At 44.8% G+C, this 21,854-nt stretch overlaps 1 protein-coding gene across 2 annotated transcripts; it reads left to right on the plus strand.

Annotated features, from left to right (window-relative positions):
* The first annotated feature begins 834 nt into the window (after positions 1–834).
* On the plus strand, positions 835–21,458 carry CRTAP (cartilage associated protein). 2 transcript variants are annotated; one of them, XM_081834831.1, is made up of 9 exons: positions 835–1,336; positions 3,824–3,973; positions 5,834–6,005; positions 8,091–8,219; positions 8,641–8,786; positions 10,023–10,106; positions 16,504–17,136; positions 17,265–18,505; positions 19,705–21,458. In XM_081834831.1, exons 1-7 carry the CDS (start codon positions 845–847, stop codon positions 16,558–16,560), a joined length of 1,230 nt encoding a protein of 409 aa, XP_081690957.1. In that variant the 5' UTR covers positions 835–844; the 3' UTR covers positions 16,561–17,136; positions 17,265–18,505; positions 19,705–21,458. The 2 variants fall into 2 exon arrangements, with proteins under 2 accessions (XP_081690957.1, XP_081690956.1); XM_081834830.1 differs by having other exon boundaries at positions 16,504–18,505.
* Positions 21,459–21,854: the final 396 nt, after the last annotated feature.

Here is a 21,854-nt window from a genome sequence, read left to right on the forward strand (position 1 = left end):
CCCAGGCTACATGCCTCTTAGACAGCTAAACATTACTACACTGAAACCTAAGCATTATTAATGTCCGCAGTCAAAATGTCGAGTGAGTTGGGAACGTCGGTTCAGCCCGGAGTGGCTGCGCTTTAACAGCACTTCCCAGAGATGGAAAGAAGATAAAGTCCCAACCAGAGAAGAATGGCAGATTAACTTGATGGATTATGCCAAAATGGCAAAAATGACTGGAAGAATCAGAAATCAGGAAGACCAAAAATTTAATAAGGAACATAGCTGTCAACTTTTCCCTTTTCTTGCAAGGAATCCTATTCGGAATAAGGGAATTTCCTTTTTTTAAAAAAAGGAAAATGTTGACATCTATAATAAGGAATGGGGGAGAATTTATCATTTATCTTAAACACAAACAGCAAAAACCATTAACAGGATTGGAATAACCCTTGTCGTTTAATGGTGAATATTGGATATAACGGAGATGTAAAAGATCCGGAGTGTTATAAAAGACGCAGGAGGAAATGATGTGCAAGAGACCCACGAAGGGGAGGAGGGAAGTCCAGGAGATTCTTTGGAATCTTGCTTTTAATGCTGTATGTTAACTGGATATGTGATTGTGAAACTTTAATCTGAAAAACCAAATAAATAAATAAATAAATTGCCCTTCCCTGAGGAAGCGGCTTCCCTTCGCCCCTCGTCGCCGCCCCTCAGCCGGGCAGGAGGAGGAGGAGACCTCTCTCTTCCCCGCCTGGTCCCTCCAAAATCGGTGGGAGAGAGGCGTCGCCATCTCCTCCTCCTCTTCGCCAATTTCCCCCCTTCTTTTTTGCGACGTGGTGTCTGTCCAGCTTCAAGGAGGGAGATGTGGCGCCTGGTTTGCGCGCGGCGGCCGCCGCTTCTGCTGCTGCTGCTGCTGCTTTGCTTGCGCGCCCCGGGCTGCCGGGCGCAATTCGAGCGCTACAGCTTCCGCAGCTTCCCCCGCGACGAGCTGATGCCCTTGGAGTCCGCCTACCGCTACGGCCTGGACCAGTACGGCGCCGAGAAGTGGCCCGAGAGCGTCAGCTACCTCGAGGTCAGCCTGAGGCTGCACCGCTTGCTGAGGGACAGCGAGGCCTTCTGCCACGTCAACTGCAGCTCGGCCCGAGCCCGCGACTCTGAGGCCGGCGGCGAGGCCGGGCGCTTCGAGGGCTTCGCGGAGCTGCGCTGCTTCGGCGACCTGCTGCGCCGCGCGCAGTGCCTCAAGCGCTGCAAGCAGGGCCTGCCGGCCTTCCGCCAGTCGCAGCCCAGCCGGGAGGTGCTGGCCGAGTTCCAGCAGCGGGAGCCCTACAAGTTCCTGCAGTTCGCCTACTTCAAGGTAGCGCCTCCTCGGAGCGAGGGGCCCGGGCGGTGGGAACCAGGGTGGATCCGATTGAACTCATAGAACCGTAAGAGTTGGAAGGGACCCCCGAGGGTCATCTAGTCCAACCCCCTGCAATGCAGGAATCTTTTTGCCCAACGTGGGGCTTGAACCCACGACTCTGGGAATAAGAATTTCATGCTCTACCAAAACAAAATAAAAAAATTCCTTCCAGTAGCACCTTAAAGACCAACTAAGTCAGTTCTTGGTATGAGCTTTCGTGTGCATGCACACTTCTTCAGATACACTGAAACAGAAGTTTCCAGACCCTTCTATATAGTGAGAAGGTGGGGAGGGGTATTACTCAGAAGGGTGGTGGGAATGGGTGATAGGCAGATAGCTGTGATGAGCCTGTTGACGACTCTTAACGACTGCAATAGGTCTTACAGGAAAAAGCAAGGGGTGAAAAGGTGAAAAATGGCTTTGTCATGTATAATGAGATAAGAATCCAAGGTCTTTGTTCAGACCAGGTTTCTCCATGGTTTTAAGTTTGGTGATAAGTTGTAAGAAACCTGCTTTTTCCTGTAAGACCTATTGCAGTCGTTAAGAGTCGTCAACAGGCTCATCACAGCTATCTGCCAATCACCCATTCCCACCACCCTTCTGAGTAATACCCCTCCCCACCTTCTCACTATATAGAAGGGTCTGGAAACTTCTGTTTCAGTGTATCTGAAGAAGTGTGCATGCACACGAAAGCTCATACCAAGAACTGACTTAGTTGGTCTTTAAGGTGCTACTGGAAGGAATTTGTTTTGTTTTGACTATGGCAGACCAACACGGCTACCTATCTGTAAGTTAGTTCTAGGTATGAGCTTTCGTGTGCATGCACACTTATCTGAAGAAGAGTGCATGCACACGAAAGCTCATACCTAGAACTAACTTAGTTGGTCTTTAAGGTGCTACTGGAAGGAATTTTTTTATTTTGTTTTGACTATGGCAGACCAACACGGCTACCTATCTGTAACATGCTCTACCAACTGAGCTATCTTTTCCCAGCACATATAGTACCCTCGATGACTATCCCAGAGAAGGCTCTACAATTTTGGGGATAGCCTGGTTTCCCCTCTCCCCAAAGAAGCCTTTACAGTGGACGTTCAGGCTGCGAACGTGATCCGTGAGGGAGGCATGTTCACAACCCGCAGCGTTCGCAACCCACAGCGCTGCATTAGCACATGTGTGGGTCGCGATTTAGTGCTCCTGCACATGTGTGAGCACCGAAACCAATTTAAATCACGATTTTAAATCACTAGTCGGTAAGACTTGATTTAACAGAAAGACACATTGCTGCTGGTATAATCGTAATCTTTGCAACAACCAGAGGAAGGTTTTCATTTTTGGAAGGATACATTTTCCTGCTCCATGGGGTCACGAAGAGTCGGACACAACTAAACAACAACAAAATTTTCAGAGTCGTTTCTACAGTCACATCAAAAATTACTGATTTGGTTATACAGTGGTACCTCGGGTTACATACGCTTCAGGTTACAGATGCTTCAGGTGACAGACTCCGCTAACCCAGAAATAGTGCTTCAGGTTAAGAACTTTGCTTCAGGATGAGAACAGAAATCGCACAGCGGCGGCAGCGGGAGGCCCCATTAGCTAAAGTGGTGCTTCAGGTTAAGAACAGTTTCAGGTTAAGAATGGACCTCCGGAACGAATTAAGTACTTAACCCGAGGTACCACTGAACTAGTTAGAAATACATAGACAGGTAATTATGAAATTATAGTGAGGTTTCATAACTTAACAGTTTATATTTGGGCAACTTTTCTGCCCAAATAATCCGATTTTTGAGCACCCCGCAATTGGATCCCATAGGTTCAGGTTGAGGGGAGAGTCTTCAGCCAGGAGATAGAAGCAAAACAGTGGCCAGTAGGCCTGATCTTTATTGTTGCAACAAGACTTCCCACTGCCACAAAGATGAAGCTCCGAACAATGGTTACATAGGTATTATCAATATTTTAAAGCTTCCCAAAATTTCCCATAAAGTTTCCTATAATACATTTCCAGAAGCATCATCAAGACATCATAGATATGTCGATAATAATTTTTATTAGTTTTAAATTACTTCTTCTCTTTGGCAATCATTCGTATCTGAGTAAGATTGTCTTCCATAAACAAGGTTTTATCAGTGGGTCCATAAGTGACTGTGGAGGCCAATTCTGGATCCACACGTCCTTCTACAGTAGGGACATAGGTTTCCGGGTGGGAGTTGATCACCCAAGTGTGCATTCCCTCTAGGCACGTTTCTCCCTTTCATCCTGAGTTCAAGTGTCTTCAAAGCCCATGGCACCTTTTAATTTATTGAAAACTGAAGGGTCACCTAGGCTCGTGACATCTTGAGTCTTCTTGAGAACAACGCCATGAAATCAAAGCTCTAGGAGAAAAGTTTATAAAATGTAAGTGATGGTTTCAGAAGTCTCTCTTTCTTGTTCCTTTTTGGCTAGGCAAACAACTTCCCAAAAGCCATTGCAGCAGCACACACATTTCTCCTGAAACATCCTGAAGATGAGATGATGAAAAGGAACATGGCATACTACAAAAGCATGCCTGATGCTGAGGACCATATTAAAGATTTGGAAATGAAATCATATGAGGTACGTTCCCCATCCTATTTATGCTCCTGAAGAGCTCTGTAAAAAAAAAAAACCAGCCTAGAAGCTAAGGTCTGATTGTTCTCCTAATTTTACTTTGCCTATAGTTTTTCGTTCTATTTGCGGTACCTCTTACAGCTCAGTCTTAACTATGCTTACCTGGAAATAAATATTAAAGAATTCAGTGCTCAGCCTTTACCAATGTAAGGTAGAGTCTGTCATTGTTTATAGGATCCCAATCATATTAGCCATTCCTTTGTTCCTTCTGCACAGTATTCCTTTCTGTGCCCAATTTTTTAGTAGAACATCTCTTCTTATCCACTGTTGCAGTGTTGTGCTAATACGATTGCATCCCACCTTAATAAAGTATTGACAGCCTGTTTACAGATATGGCACTTTTTGAGCTATCTCACAAAGACAAATGCTTTAGATACTATATTTGCACATGGAACTCTTTGCATTCATTGTGCATGACTACATATGAGCAGACCGAGGAAGCTCCAATATTTAATGTTTTATTTGTGGGAGTATTGTATTCATGGGAAAATAATTTAGAATCATGTACCTGTTTGGCAAAAGTAATAGTTTTGAACTGAAGTATCGAAAGCGCTTTTAAAATCTTGGGAGGAGTTGCAAGAGAGTCTGTTGGAAAGTGACAGCTGAAAAAAAGTTGTGGCAGAGTGAATAGGGAGATTGAAGAAAATGAGGGTTTGGGTTATTATATAGACTAGGGGCTCTCACCCCTACTTGTTTTGCTCAACAATCCTCTACGCCTCACCCCCCAATCCCCTTACAGCTCCTTCAAACCCCACACCTTGCCTATCCACTGCTGCCACCCCATTGCCAATCCCCATCCCCACACAGTTTGCCCATATTGCCTCATCCCTTCACAACTCACGCCAGTCCTAAGATCCTGCTGCCACTCACAGAGAAGAGGAGAATAAATAGGAGGGTAGAATAAAGTCTTTCCTCCCTTTGCTCTGCACCACCCCACACAGCCGGTGTGCTCTGTACCCTGGTCCTGCTGCTGACACGCCATTCAGGGCTAAACCATGGTTTGGCTTAGCATTGCTCCAAACCCAAACTCATGGTTTGTTTCCCCCAGACAAAGCGTGAATGGTAAACCAAGAAGAAACTGTGGCTACAGCTCGCGGTTTGTCTGGAGTGAGGCAAACCATGAGTCTGGGTTCAGACATAACATCAAGCCAAACCATAGCTTAGCCCCACAGAGTGTTTCAGCATCAGGCTCAGAAGAGGAGTGCTGTAGCCCCAGTCTTCTCTCTGGGAACCTGCACCTTTGCTTGTTCACGCTAATCCATGGTTGGCTTAGCATTATGTGTGAACTGGGTCACATTGAATTGGAGAATGTATCTTTGAGGATGCAGCTAAAAAAGGATTCTGACTGGGTGGTGGCAATGAAACTAGGAAGAGGTGGCGCTGTGGTCTAAACCACAGAGCCTCTTGGGTTTGCTGATTGGAAGGTTGGCGGTTCAAATCGGCAAGCTCTGTCCCAGCTCCTGCCAACCTAGCGGTTCGAAAGCACACCAGTGCAAGTAGATAAATAGGTACCGCTGTGGCGGGAAGGTAAACGGCGTTTCCGTGCGCTCTGGCACTCACCACAGTGTCCCGTTGCGCCAGAAGCAGTTTAGTCATGCTGGCCACATGACCCGGAAAGTTGTCTGTGGACAAACGCTGGCTCCCTCAGCCTGAAAGCGAAATGAGCACCACAACCCTACAGTCGCCTTCAACTGGACTTAACCATCCAGGACTGCTGTCCATTTTGACACAGCAATGCAGCCTTGAATCAAGTCAAATCAAACCTATGCTACTTCCTTACATCCCCCCCCCCCCCGGTCTCCTCAGAATCTCTTTATCAGGGCAGTAAAGGCCTACAATGGAGAAAATTGGAGGACTTGCATCACAGACATGGAGCTGGCAATTCCTGATTTCTACAAAGCCTATGATGATTGCATAGCTGCCTGTGAAGGCTCCCGGGAGATCACGGATTTTAAAGAGTTCTATCTGTCCATAGCAGGTAGGTGTTGAGCTGGGTGCCAGCATTTGGGAAGGGGTTCTTGAAGGATACCTTGGTCTCCTAAAATAATTTTGCTTGACGTGTGCTGTTTGTGGGTGTCCTTTCTGATAATGCTAGCTGTCAGAGGTGTGTGTTTAAACAGTAGGAGATTGCTGTGGAAGGAGGGAGCGAGAGAGAGAGAATTCATAACATAGCAGGTGGTGTCAAATCTACATGCTCGTTTTCCAGATGATCATATAGATGGGTAACTATGGGAAATAATAAACTATGGGAAAATGGATAGAATGTGTGTTTCAGAGTTATATTAAATCACCTTTCTGCATAATACATCATAATAAATATTCAATGCATCATCATGTTTTGTTTTCTTTGATAGGTGTTCCCCTAACACATCCATATCTTGTTGCCCTGTGTCTTATTTGCTTCATCCTGACGATTCTGTAGATAAACAAATTTTGTGATGTCATGCAAGTCTAGCAGATGACCACACAGCAAGTGGTTTAATGTCTGTAAATCTGAATTTAGTAAGTTTTTTCACCCAGGAAATTAATCTGGGAAATCAGTCCTTGACTGAAATTAGTTGCAAACCCTTCATTGTTTTCTGATCAATATAATTGAAACTGCCACATTACTGCTGCCCCTTGCCCACTTAAAGGAGAAGTGCAGCAAAAGTGCTATTTGAAACAGCCACCCATTCTACCTTAAACATCAGAGTGGTGGGGGAGACTCCCACCCTCACTGCCAGATAGCTTAAAGGAGGGGTAGGTAGGCTGCTTCAAAAGGTGATTTTGCAAAGCACTCTAAGACAGTCTCCAGGTTCCCCTTAGGAGCATGGGTACTGTCTTAAAGCTGCAAGGCGCTCTTTGAAGCCACCTACCCCATCCTTTAAATATTGCTCCACCCTGCCACTGCCTGCCTTCTCGGTCCCATGTTTAAATGGAAGAGGGATACACCCACCTGTCAGATATGGCACCTGAGGCTGATCTAGACTGTGGAGCCCAAAATTTCCCTGCCCTGTTGTGGTATGTGCAAATGCAGATAAGTTTTGTTTTGTTTTTAAAGAAAGGCAGCTGCAGAGAGGATGGAAGATTGAATGAGAAAGTGATGATGGGTTTAATCCTCCCCCCCAAATTTTCTACTCTTTAAAGTACCCCCATGGCTTTTCCCTTACAGTTCAATACATAGTCTAACCTTTGTGAAGAAGAGCCATATGAGGGTTCATACAGATGGTCAATCAGTGGACCGAGAAACGCTTAAGCGGCCCCTGCCTACTTTGCCTGGAGATGACTTTCCTTTTTTAAAAAAAACAGAAGCAGCAACCCTGCACTGACACTTTAGATAACATGTAGCTGCTTTTTAGGGACGCGAGTGGCGCTGTGGGTTAAACCACAGACCCTAGGACTTGCCGATCAGAAGGTTGGGGTTTGAATTCCCGCTATGGGGTGAGCTCCCGTTGCTCAGTCCCATCTCCTGCCAACCTAGCAGTTCAAAAGCACGTCAAAGTGCAAGTAGATCAATAGGTGGGAAGGTAAACGGTGTTTCCGTGCACTGCTCCGGTTCGCCAGAAGCAGCTTAGTCATGCTGGCCACATGACCTGGAAGCAGTATGCCGGTTCCCTCAGCCAATAAAGCGAGATGAGCGCTGCAACCCCAGAGTTGGCCACAACTGGACCTAATGGTCAGGGGTCCCTTTACCTTTACCTAGCTACTTCTTAGAATACTCTCTGTGGCTAAACAGAATGATAGCCTATTTTATCCTCCCACCCCAATTAGTAAACAAAACAAAGCCATGGAACGCCAAGATGTTAATATCAGGATTTAGCAATAAATTAGCAATTACTGTAGGTGGCACTACAATCAAGTGATTTTTTTACTGGGAACAGTATGCAACTTTTTATTATAAAATAGTTCTCTGTTAGGGGTTTCTTCCTGCATGCTGAAAAATGTATGCATTGATCTTGGAGCTAAAGTAGCAGAACACTTTTGAAATTCAGCGCACAGATTTCTACAGCAGGACTTCCGGCTGCTAAACTGAATTAAAGAAACAACTGTGTAATGCTCAGAACGTGTGTGCATTCTTCTTCAGATCACTACATTGAAGTTCTGGAGTGCAAACTGAAGTGCGAAATTGATCTCACGCCAGTCGTAGGAGGCTATGTTGTGGAGAAATTTGTAGCAACTATGTATCACTACTTGCAGTTTGCCTATTATAAACGTAAGTAAGAGGTTTTGCGCTCTCCTGAAATTGGGCTTGGTTCTATCTTTTAAAAAACATATATGCCCATTTCACTTATTTAAAACGTTTCTCTTCACTGGAGAAGAAAAGCTGCGCTGGCAAAGCTGCTTCTTAGCATCATTATAAGATATTTAAAATAGGTGTCCAGCATCTGCACAGGACCTTGAAAGTCCTCACCAAGTCCTGGCTTTGCTAATTATTTTTAGATTTGCAAAACTGGAAGCAGAAAGGCTCCTTTTTCCCATTTCTGGCACACATAATACACAAAGAATGGGAATTAACGCTTTCTGAGAAAATAGTTTACCACTATCTCTATCTGCATACTCAAGAAAGAAGGGAAAGGAAGACAAATCCTTGCATTCTCCTGAGAAGCTGCCTCTTTTGTTTAATCTTCATTCAGTGAACGATCTGAGAAATGCCGCCTCCTGCGTTGTTAGCTACCTGCTCTTTGACCAGACGGACGGAGTGATGAAACAGAATCTAGTCTATTATCAGTACCATAAAGACAAATGGGGACTCACAGATGAAGACTTCCAGCCTAGACCTGTAAGTTGAATTGCTGAACCGGTCGCAGTCGGTGCATTCAACCTTGCAGCCTTTTCAATAGATATGCTTCAACATGTTCAGTCTTTAGGCTTGCCATGGGAGCTGTGCCATTGCCTTTATGAGGAGCAACCAACCTTCCTTCCGACTTTGAAGCTGTGCTGGTGGGTGGGGTCTGTCCCAGTAGTTGCGTGAGAATGCCTTCCAGCTTCATGGTTGATCAAATCGCTTCTGTAGCTGCTCAAGAGGCAAGGGTGCCCAACATGCTCCCTGCCAGCTTTCTTAGAGAAGGGGCTGGTGAGGAGCTTCCTTGACTGCTTGAAATTGAGGTGCCTTGGAGTATCCAAGCCACCAAGCTCCCTGCGGGCTTTTCCTGTAGAAAAGGCCAGCAAAACGCTGTCTTGCTGAAAAGAGGTACAGTCATACCTCAGGTTACAGACACTTCTGGTTGCGGGTTGTCGGGTTGCGCACCGCACCGAACCCAGAAGTACAGTGGTACCTCGGGTTACAAACACTTCAGGTTACAGACGCTTCAGGTTACAGACTCCGCTAACCCAGAAATAGTACCTCGGGTTAAGAACTTTGCTTCAGGATGAGAACAGAAATCGCACAGCGGTGGCGCGGCAGCAGTGGGAGGCCCCATTAGCTACAGTGGTACCTCAGGTTAAGAACAGTTTCAGGTTAAGAACGGACCTCCGGAACAAATTAAGTTCTTAACCCGAGGTACCACTGTACCGGAACGGGTTACTTCTGGGTTTCGGCGCTCACACATGTGCAGAAGCACTAAATCGCGACCCACACGTGTGCTAATGCAGTGCTGCGGGTTGCGAACGCTGCGGGTTGTGAACATGCCTCCCACACGGATCACATTCGCAGCCCGAGCGTCCACTGTAAAGGCTTCTTCGGGGAGAGGGGAAACCAGGCTATCCCCAAAATTGTAGAGCCTTCTCTGGGATAGTCATCGAGGGTACTATATGTGCTGGGGAAAGATAGCTCAGTTGGTAGAGCATGAAATTCTTATTCCCAGAGTCGTGGGTTCAAGCCCCACGTTGGGCAAAAAGATTCCTGCATTGCAGGGGGTTGGACTAGATGACCCTCGTGGTCCTTTCTAACTCTTACAGTTCTATGACTCTGTAAGAAACGTTTCTTCCATGCAATGCATGAGGCTGTGCTAAAAAGGAGCTTTTAGGCACTGTTCTGCTGTTAATGTGACATGGAATTTTGCCCTTCTTTTTCTAGGAAGCTGTTCGGTATTACAACATAACAACACTTCAGAGGGAAATGTATGAATTTGCTAAAGAGCACGTGATGGATGATGATGAAGTAAGTCGAGTAGCGCAGTACCATTTTCTTAAGTAAAAGTTAATGGCGGCTTAAAGATATTTCAGGCCAGTTGTAATGTGATAGTAGGGCTGTCTTTTTTTTTTAGTTTGTTTTGCTTTCAAGTAACAACAACAACAACAATTTTTAGTTATACCCCACCCTCCCCGGCCAGAGCCGGGCTCAGGGCGGCTAACACCAGTAAAATTACAGTAAAAACATAATAGGGGGGGAAAACAAACCAATTAAAACTACAGGTTAAAATGCAATTTAAAATGCAGTCTCATTTTAAAAGTAGCTCATAGATCAAGACCATAAGGGGAGGGAAACATAAGGGTCAGACTGAGTCCAAACCAAAGGCCAGGCGGAACAGCTCTGTCTTGCAGTCCCTGTGGAAATATGTCAAGTCCCGCAGGGCCCTTGTTTCTGGCCCACCAAGTCAGGGCCAGTACTGAAAAGGCCCTGGCCCTAGTTGAGACCAATCTAACCACCTTGCGACCTGGGACCTGACAAAAGCAGCCTGACATGCAGAAATTAAGCGTGTGACACTTTTCTCATATCTCCAAATAAGGAAAAATTCCCCTGTGCCTGGCTGGCTTATGAACAACTGGTTATAGGCTTGGCAGACTCCCCTCCCCACCTGAGTTATCCAGGCATCCTAGCAGAGGAGGAAATGTCTCTGTTGCCGTGGCAATGGAACCAGACTCCCTGTCATCTAATTCTCCCTCTGCATTAGCCTCCTCGGTGGCTCTGCCGATGAGATGAATCAGCAAGGACAGTTTCGGTCTATAGGGCCATGTTTGCAGCATCTCATGGCATGCCAGGGGGCCCTACCCTAACCGGTTCTCAGCATTCCTCATCTTTGTTTCAGTAGCACTCGCTTCACTAAAAAGCTAGCGCAGTTGTCATTTAGCTAAAATTGCACATTCGTCCTGATTTGCATAGTATTTTGGGCATTTTGGGGAGTAGGTGGAAGCAACCAGAGTTTCAGGTTTGGTGTAAGAAAAGCAATTTCCACATGCACTCAGGTTGACAACGGAGTGTGGGGTTTTTCACCAGCTTGGTAGCAATGCCTGTGAGAAGAGGAACTGGGGCATAGTCTAGGCCAGGGGACAGCAAACTTTTCCAGCAGGGGGCCGGTCCACTGTCCCTCAAATCTTGTGGGTTGCCGGACTAGATTTTGAAAAAAATAATAATGACTATACACCTATGCCCCATCCCATAAATAACCCAGAGATGCATTTTAAATAAAAGGATACATTCTACTCATGTGAAAACATGCTGATTCCCGGATCATCCGCAGGCCGGATTTAAAAGGCAATTGGGCCAGATCTAGCCCCCGGGCCTCAGTTTGCCTACCCATGATCTAGGCTCATAAATACCACTCACCTGGTTGTGTTTGAACAATTCTAACCCACCCCAGGGCCAGCCTGGAGTGGCATAGCCGCTACTGCAGTTTTTTTTTAAAAAAAATATATTTTATTTAGGATTTTCTTGTTTTACAGAAGTGTAATGCCTCGTTGTTGTTTTTTTCCCATGTAACATTTTTACAAATCCGTTTCATTTGTTGAGGCATTAGGGGGAGAAAAAAAAAAAGGAAAAAGAAAGGGGGTGGAGGGAGGGAAGATGGATGGGGTTGGGGTCAGGTGGTGGTGTTTCTATTATGCTTAATGTATGTAGAGTTTGGTGTCAGCGTTGTTTGTGTTGTTCATTTGTGTTCCTTTGGTGGTGAGAGAGTTTGGGGTTGGCCTAGGGTGTGATTGTTTGTTTGTGATTGGCTGTGGTGATCTTTGTTTTCGTGTGTGAGTGGGGTGGGTAGGTGTTTTGGATCAGGTTAGCCATATTGATTTGTATGCTGTTGGTGGATTATTGTCATTGTCTTGTTGGGCTGTGTATGTGATAAAGGGGAGCCATATCGAGGTGAAGGTGTCTTCTTCTGTTTGTCCCCGTGTCAGTTTCAGTTTATTAGTTAATTTTTCCAGTAGGGCTGTTTCCCATACTATTTGGTACCATTGGTCCATGCTTACTCCTGACAGGTCTCTCCAGTGTCTGGTTATGGTGTTTCTGGCTGCTGAAAGTAGGTGGGTTATGAGTTCTTTGTGGTGTAAATGGGCGTTGTTGTCTTGGAAGATGTTTAGTAGGGCCGATTCTGGGGTGATATCTAATACTTGTTTAGTTATTTTACATATTTCTCGTGCCGCTACTGCAGTTGAAGCCCTGCTGCCCAGGTAGAAGATGCGGTGGTGCTGGGGGGGGGGGCGTAGTTGGCTGGCCCATTTCTGCTCCCAGAATTTGTCAATTCAGGGCCATACACCAACTACCACCAGCAAGAGAATTACTATCAGCAGACACTCTCTTCACCATCACCACACACATCAGTGATGTGCATCCACTCTCTGTGAATAGGGACCTGCACATCATCCTGGACCACTGTGTCGTTGTCGTCCCCCCATCAGCCATCTACATTGTGAACAGGCCTAGTATTTTCTGCTCCAGGGTGCTTTCTGTTCCTGTAATGGCACACTTAGAGTGTCCAGAACCAATGCTGTCCACCACCCCATGCCGAAGGTTAACTGACCAGTGTGCTTTTGGTTTGTAGTGTGTGTTCTTCCCTTTGTGTTCCTGCACTGTTACCTGCACAGTGTAGCATTGCAGCTACTCTGAGTGGGGTGAAACGACTTTGTGATTGATATAAATGGCTGGCTAATCGGCACCAAGCAAATTTGGGCTTTGCTGTTTTTCTGCAGTCGATACTTGTGAAGTATTTGCTGGCTCGTTGCAAATTACTTACTCGGTTTCCATTCTGCATTCCCAAGAGAGGGGTGGTGTTGCGTCATCATGAAAGTGCTAGTGGGAAAATGATGGCAAATTTTCATCCTTTAATGAGGGAGTGGGATTGATATCAATGAATCAAAAGTAGCATTTTCATCTAGATACTATCTGTGGTCCAGAATATACAGGGTGAGTCTTTTAAAAGAGGCCCCGTGGAACATGTATACAGTGGTACCTCAGGTTACATATGCTTCAGGTTACAGACTCTGCTAACCCAGAAATAGTACCTCGGGTTAAGAACTTTGCTTCAGGATGAGAACAGAAACCGTGCTCCGGCGGCGCGGCAGCAGTAGGACGCCCCATTAGCTAAAGTGGTGCTTCAGGTTAAGAACAGTTTCAGGTTAAGAACGGACCTCCGGAACAAATTAAGTACTTAACCTGAGGTACCACTGTACTCTGTATCCACAGGGCCTCTTTTAAAGTACTCACCCTGTATATCTATGAAAATATATGGAGCAGAGAAACTGTTTTACAAAGCAACAGATCCCAACTAAATACAGTATTTTTGTTGGAAAACTTAATTTCTGAAGGCAGGACTCGACCTTACGCTTGACACAGGCCTGCCCTTGAATTCAGGACCTCCTCTCCGTAAAGTTTTGGCAGAATTGCCTATGTTTTTACATTGTCACATAATGTGTTTCCCTGCTTCCGTATATTAATAGCTGCTGCAGTCAAGAAAATATGAGGAAATGACACAGGTAACTGTACTTAAACGTTACAGGGAAAAGAGGAAAAACAGGGTTGTCTAGCAGTGCTTGCATTTGCTGGAGAACAAAGACTCATAGAATCATAGAATAGAATCATAGAATCATAGAGTTGGAAGAGACCACAAGGGCCATTGAGTCCAACCCCCATGCCAAGCAGGAAACACCATCAGAGCACTCCTGACATATGGTTGTCAAGCCTCTGCTTAAAGACCTCCAAAGAAGGAGACTCCACCACACTCCTTGGCAGCAAATTCCACTGTCAAACAGCTCTTACTGTCAGGAAGTTCTTCCTAATGTTTAGGTGGGATCTTCTTTCTTGTAGTTTGGAACCATGGCTCCGTGTCCGCTTCTCTGGAGCAGCAGAAAACAACCTTTCTCCCTCCTCTATGTGACATCCTTTTATATATTTGAACATGGCTATCATATCACCCCTTAACCTCCTCTTCTCCAGGCTAAACATGCCCAGCTCCCTTAGCTGTTCCTCATAAGGCATTGTTTCCAGGCCTTTGACCATTTTGGTTGCCCTCCTCTGGACACGTTCCAGTTTGTCAGTGTCCTTCTTGAACTGTGGTGCCCAGAACTGGACACAGTACTCCAGGTGAGGTCTGACCAGAGCAGAATACAGTGGCACTATTACTTCCCTTGATCTAGATGCTATACTCCTATTGACTCAAAGGAGGATTCTTTTGAAAGGCTTTAATGTTTAGATTGCTATGAAAGATATGCAAATCATGTGCACTGCAGGCAATACACAAACTCATTCCAAGTACAACTACAGTAAAGGCAGGTGATCAAACTCCCAATGCTTTAGACATGGATCCGACTGACACACACCCTTGTTATTCTATATATAGTAAAGGGGTAGCCTCAACTTTCTGCAGTCTCTTACTACGCCTAGCAGGCAGAGCCTTCTGTTCTCCTTTGGCACTTCCTGGGTTTAGCTGACAAGGGCCAGAAGCTGGTAGGGCCAGAGAGGCAGAGCTATTCCCAATGTCTGATGACGCCAGGTTAGGTGGCAGAGCTAGGGCGTGGGAGGCAGGGCTTGTGGCTCTCGTTGCAGATACAGGTGAGGCAAGAGAGGCCCCCCCCTCAGAATCCTCACTATCAAGCTGCCCCACACTTCAGGTCCTCAGCAAACCCTCCTATCTGTATCATCCTGATTTGTCCAGCTCACAACAAGCGATATCCCAGTGTCAATGGGTTGTTCTGCTCTGATTTTTTACATTAGTGCTTACATTGCTAAGAATGTAGCGACCCGGTTATTGGTTCGACTGGAACACTGGTTCCCCTGATCAGTCGCACCAGGAAAAACTGCATTACAGGTACAGGATTGCAAGAGCATCTTATGAGAAATTCCTCTAGAATTCCTAAAGTCGTGCAAAAAAAACAAGGATTGTTTTTACCTTTGCATATGCTTCCATGCTGGGAGGAAAAACAAATCAAAGTTGCCGAATGAAAACGTGAGTGCTTATTTTCACTAGTTTGAAAAAAAGCTTCATTATTTTCACAGTAATCTCTCCTTCCACAAATATTTATGCGTGCCTGCAGCGTTTGGAAGGCTGCTTCCGTTACAGCAAATGGCTTAGTTTTGGTAAATAATATTTGGCGATGAGAATATTTATTGACCTAACTTCTTAAAAGGTTTCAAGTTAGGTAAAGGTACCCCTGCCCATACGGGCCAGTCTTGACAGGCTCTAGGGTTGTGCGCTCATCTCACTTAAGAGGCCGGGGGCCAGCGCTGTCCGCAGACACTTCCGGGTCACATGGCCAGTGTGACAAGCTGCATCTGGCGAGCCAGCGCAGCACACGGAAACGCCGTTTACCTTCCCGCTGGTAAGCGGTCCCTATTTATCTACTTGCACCCGGGGTTGCTTTCGAACTGCTCGGTTGGCAGGCGCTGGGACCGAGCAACGGGAGCGCACCCCGCCGCGGGGATTCAAACCGCCGACCTGACGATTGGCAAGTCCTAGGCTCTGTGGTTTTACCTGCGTCCCAAGTTAGCTGAACGCAAAGCAAACAGTTGTCCTCCCAGAAGCTGTTGAAACCACTTTGCACTTTTACCGAAGGGCCAAGGAGCTTGTGGTGAAAGGAGAATAGCAGCATGTCATCCCACCCATCTTATTGTGATATTGATCATACGTATTTCATTCAGCCATGTGATTGTATGGTTTTTACTTTACAAACTGCTTGGAGATCTTTTTATATGAAGTGGCCTATAAATTGAATGAATGAATGAACATTTTATTTATTAGACTGTTAGCTGCCCTTTACCAGTGTGGGTTACAACTATAGCATATTCAATTATATATTAAAAAAAAAAGCTACAACCATAAAACAAAAAAAAGTGTTAAAACAGTTCCAGATATGCAACAATTAAAAGCAATTGCAGGTATAAAATAAACCGAAATGTGAAAACTTATATCTATGTATCTGTCTATAATACAGATGCAAATATTGCCCTTTTTGCTCTCTCTTGGCATTCCAGTGATTCCAATGGGAAGCCGGGATAATCCTGTGTTTTGTGTCTGCGGCTTCCAGGAATTAGCTGCAATTCTGTTTTCAGCAGTAGGCTATTGTAAAAGGGCATATCCATCGCAAAGACCAGCTGTCAGTCACACCATCTTGAAAGTTATTTTATTAATTTTATTTATCCATTCATTCCTAAATGTTGGGAAAATATTATCCACTCAGGTCCATCATCAGAAGCGAGTGAGCTATTCATTAGGAGAAACTTCTATCCTGTTGAACTGCGCTTAGCTGGCTACATTTTCAACTCTACCTGATACTTGTAAAAAAAGGAATTATCTCTATAGGTTTGCATGGCACAGAATTAACCTGTCCTCTGTTGTAATCTCTTCTAGGGTGAAGTAGTAGAATACCTTGATGAACTCTTGGATGTGGATGGCGGAACACAGTGACTCTTAACAACTGAAAAGGCAAATGAGATTTAAGAAGTGAATGCTCACCCTTGTTCCTTCATACCTCCATGTGTCACCTTTACTCAGGAGTTTAAAAATACCTCAGATATTTCCTAAGCTTGCTCTTCTTCCACTTGCATCCTCCTTTGAGTTTTCCGTCATGTTGTGCACCTGCATATCCCTTCATCTTTAACGTGATTTTTTAAAAAAATATTGTTGCTATTTTTGAACTGTCACCAAGATCCCTTCTGTTCATTTAGCTCAGCAAATTCATCGCAGCTTGGATGAAGCACAAACGTTATTTTAATAGAATATAATCGAATAATACGAGGAAGGAGTAGCATTGAAAGGATGCTATGTTGTTTTACACGTAGCATTTTTATTTTTTTATTCTGACAAATTGACACAGTGGGCCACTTCATAACCTCAGTCAAACCATGGCTTTCCATAAACTAGGCACTCCTCAATCATCCCTCCACTGCTTCCATCACACGGTGGTTTATTATTCTAGGTTTGTTGATCGACATTCAGCCTGAATTAGAACGTACAGTGGTACCTTGGTTTAAGAACAGTTTAGTTTAAGAACGATTTGGTTTAGAAACGCTGCAAAACCAGAAATAGTGTCTTGGTTTGAGAACTTTACCTTGGTCTAAGAACGGAATCCAAACGGTGGAAGGGCACCAGCAGCAGGAGGCCTCATTAAGGTTTTAGAACAGTTTTGGTTTAAGAGCGGACCTCCGGAACCGATTAAGTTCGTAAACCGAGGTACCACTTTAATATGGAATCCTGGTTTAATACAATTCAGGTCTTTGTTCTAAAGTCAGCATGCAACAAAAGGAGGGGGGAGCTAGGGAGGGAGAAGAACATCACCTGATACACACTCCCAGCTTCATAAACCATGGTTTGTGATAAACCATGAGAGCACCGCGGCTAGAGATTGAGATTAACCATGGTTTATGAAGTCTCAAATCGCCCTTCAGCTGAAAGCACGTACTTTGAAGTAGTTAAATCGACGTAGCAAGATCCCTGGAGAAAACAAGATTGTGACCGTACTGTGTTTAAACCAGGAGTGGCTAACCTTATTTATCCTGAGCAGTGAGTGTGACTAGAATGACAGAATGCGTAGACATACGTGCCATATGTATACATCTCTCTCACACACCCCTCACACGATGTATACTGCACCAAAACTCATTCTCCTCCCCGCTTGGGAACTAACGAAGAAATCCCACGCTGGCCCTTCTTAGCTGCTGGAGATTAACATAGTTAGAACCAAGCTGTCTTTCATGGATCAAATGCACAGAAACACATCTGTCCTCATGGGTAAGAGTTGTTTGGACTCTATCGTGGCAGGAGGGCCTTCCATTAGGATCAAGTCCTGCAAACAATTGTTCACTTGCACGACTGGTTCGCCTTAATTATACCTGTCCATTTATTTGAATGGTGATTCTTGTTGAATAAGGAATGAAAATCAGTTACATCTATGAGACCAAATTCAGTACTCGGGTACACCAGAGCAAACAACGGGTTTAGGAGTAATTATCCTGGCAGGTTTCCCTACAGAAACAATGCCATTTATCTAAGTCCCCTCCCTATTGATGCTTCAGTGTGGAACATGTTACAGACCTATGCTCGTAATCATTTTGGTGCAAACATTTATTTATTGTAATATTGTGTGTGGATTTACTTTATTTCTTCAACTACGTAGGAAATTCACCCAGGGTTGCTAACTTAAAAAAAACCCTAGCCCCTATTTCTCTGCCTTTCACTCCAGCTTGATGTAGAGGCGTTTTTAGGTGATAAAACTAAACTCTGAAAACATCACCTACTGATTTCTTCAGATCAAACTGCTATAAAAGGCACAGCAACAGGACAGTCTTCTTTTCTGGCTGGTTGGCAAACCTAACAGTGCCTCCTAGTGGAAGCCTGGGTACAGAGCTTTTTTGTATATATATCTAGGCCCATGTCCCCTCATTTTTCTAGTGCCAGTTGAACAACCATTATACAGTGGTACCTCGGGTTACCATCACTTCGGGTTACCAACTCTGCTAACCCAGAAGTAGTACCTTGGGTTAAGAACTTTACCTCAGGATGAGAACAGAAATCGTGCAGCAGTGGCAGCGGGAAGGCCCCATTAGCTAAAGGGTTAAGAATGGTTACAGGTTAAGAACGGACCTCTGTAACGAATTAAGTTCGTCACCAGAGGTACCACGGTAGCTGCTTAGCTATTAACACTTTCATCAGAACCTCTCATGCCTAAGCAACATTTTGTTTTTTGTGCTTTGATATTTGAAATGCTTGTAGGGTGGTCAGAAACAAAGGAAGACTGGGATTCTGCACCTTTAATATTTGTGTAGAAGAGGAATTTCAGCAAGTATATGTGGAATGCTTTCCCCAGGGTGGCTTGCCTGTCACCATCATTTAGCTGCCAGGCAAGACTTTTCCTTTATAACCAGGCCTTTGGCCTTCAACTATCTGTGGCCTTTTGGAAGCAAGTGGGAGGTTTCTAATGATATTTCTCCCCCCCCCCGCACCCCCTTGGTTTTAATGTCGCTATGTGGGGGAGGGGGGGAGGTTCATTGGTGGATTGGCTGTAAGTCATTTTGGGTTGCCTTGGGCAAGATAAAAGGACTAACAAATTTAATAATAATAAAAATTAAAAGGTGTAGCTTATCATGCAAATATCACCTGCATAGATTTCCTCTCCTAATCTTGAGATAAATGGCATAGGAACTTTGTTCTCTATTGCGTCTGGCTATCCCAAATTTAGGGACACGGGTGGCGCTGTGGGTTAAACCACAGAGCCTAGGACTTGCCAATCAGAAGGTTGGCGGTTTGAATCCCCGCGACGAGGTGAGCTCCTGTTGCTCCGTCCCTTCTCCTGCCAACCTAGCAGTTCGAAAGCACGTCAAAGTGCAAGTAGATAAATAGGTACCACTCCGGCGGGAAGGTAAATGGCGTTTCCGTGCGCTGCTCTCGTTCGCCAGAAGCGGCTTAGTCATGCTGGCCACATGACCTGGAAGCTGTACACCTGCTCCCTCGGCCAATAAAGCGAGATGAGCGCCGCAACTCCAGAGTTGGCCACGACTGGACCTAATGGTTAGGGGTCCCTTTACCTTTTTATCCCAAATTTATGTGCTAAAGAGGAAATGGAAAAGAAAAAGAAACCAAAAACCCAGCAAACAAGTTGCATTAGAGTACAACAATTTAAAATATTTTTAATTGCAGCTGGTGAAATTATCACTTCGCTGTGCTTTATGGAATTCTCTGGTTAAGGAAACACCAACGGTGCTTTTGGTAGAGTCTGTTTCTTAATTATTTGTTAAAATAAATCATTCCAAACAGAGGTTACCAAGGTGATGTAAGGCATAATAACGTAAGACAATCCACTAAAACAAATTTCCGTAGGCATTTAGAGTATAAAATGCCTGCCATATCTAAGGAGAAATAAAGCAATATCAAAGGCCCAGGAAGGGCTGAATGAATGTTTTTACTTGCTGATGAAATATCAGTGCTGTTGGCACCTGTTCTGAAATACTACTCCACAAGATGAGTGCACCTAGAGCTGGAGATTGAGGGTGAAATGTAGCTAAGTAATACACAGGGTGAACCCATTGAAATTAACAGATTCATTTACACCTATTGATTTCAGTGGGTCTGCTGTAAGTAGAACTAATATTGACAGTAGCCTTGAATGCAAGCTATCAGACATGTTAAGCTAGGCAGAAGTAATTCTCATTTCTCTGTGTGGCACTGTAGCATTAAGGGCTCAGCTCCCATTCCAGTAAAACATCATTTCTAGTTACTGCTCAAAGACACATTAATCTTGCTTAATCTGCTGAGGGCTCCTGCTAGAGTTTCCAACAGTTATTCTGGCCAAGGTTACTGCAGAATTCAACCAAAAAATTTCCTGATGTGTAAATACAATGATGGGGGGTAAGCTTCACCTGTTGAATATCTGCTCATTATATGCCAGTTAAAGATGAAAGATTTGCAGGGAGGAAACTGGTTTGTTAACTGCTAGCTTGCAGAAAGACGAAAGGGAAGAGCATGTAGTCTACATGATACACAGTGGTACCTCGGTTTACATAGAGCCAGTGTGGTGTAGTGGTTAAGAGCGATAGACTCGTAATCTGGGGAACCGGGTTCGCGTCTCCGCTCCTCCACATGCCGCTGCTGGGTGATCTGGGGTGACCAGCCCCACTCACCTCACAGAGTGTTTGTTGTGGGGGGGAGGAAGGGAAAGGAGAATGTTAGCCACTTTGAGACTCCTTAAAGGGAGTGATAAAATGGGATATCAAATCCAAACTCTTCTGCTTCTGGTTACAGACTCCGCTAACCCAGAAATCGTGCTTCAGGTTAAGAACTTTGCTTCAGGATAAGAACAGAAATCGTGCTCCAGCGGCATGGCGGCAGTGGGAGGCCCCATTAGCTAAAGTGATGCTTCAGGTTAAGAACAGTTTCAGGTTAAGAACAGACCTCCGGAACGAATTAAGTACTTAACCAGAGGTACCACTGTAAATGAATTTAGTAATGAGGGGTGTTTAAGATCTTGTGACTCTTTGATCTCTAGCGGAAAAGTCACTGAGATTCCTAAATATTTTTACACTCTTCTTAATTTCGGTTTACCTTTCAAAATATTCGTTGTGTTGCTTTTCAGAAGATACGGTACTATGCCTGTTATTTTTTTCTTATTATTAACCGGCTTTCTCTCATCCTGCTCTTTCATTTCATCTGCTATCTAGAGACTGTGAGTTGTTTAAAGTAGGAATGTTGTTTCACTTCATTTTAGTTTTGGTCCCTGTTCATTGTGAGATTGGTGCTGTATTTTGTACCCGATTTTGATTCGGGCAACCGAAGTGCCGCTTCCTGAAACAATAAAGTGCCTTAAAGAATTATTTATCAGCCATTTTTCTACAATGTATGAGTGACTAGGTGTGATTTATCTGATTATTTTGTATTCTGGGTGACTGTCGTTGGCATCCGTCTGTCTTGAGAGATGGTGGAGAGCATCTCTGGGTGTGAAGTCAAACTGCGGGAGAATCACAGCGCTAGCTGTGGCTGCAGAAACAGGTAACTTGTAACTGCTCCTCCTGCATTGTTTTGCTGCATTAGAAGCACTGAAGTCACCTCTCTGAGGTTCAAGCCTGGGCAGTGTGTATGGAGGCCGTGAGCTGCTGAAAAATGATCATCTAACAGAACACAAACCAAGAAGCCAGGACTGCAGGCAAGTCCCACTTTTAGACAGGCTGCACCTACAGTAGGGCGTTAGCGTAGGATCTGCATACAGAAAG

This window comes from Podarcis erhardii (genome assembly GCF_964252035.2).
Source record: "Podarcis erhardii genome assembly, chromosome: 12".
NCBI lineage: Eukaryota > Metazoa > Chordata > Lepidosauria > Squamata > Lacertidae > Podarcis > Podarcis erhardii.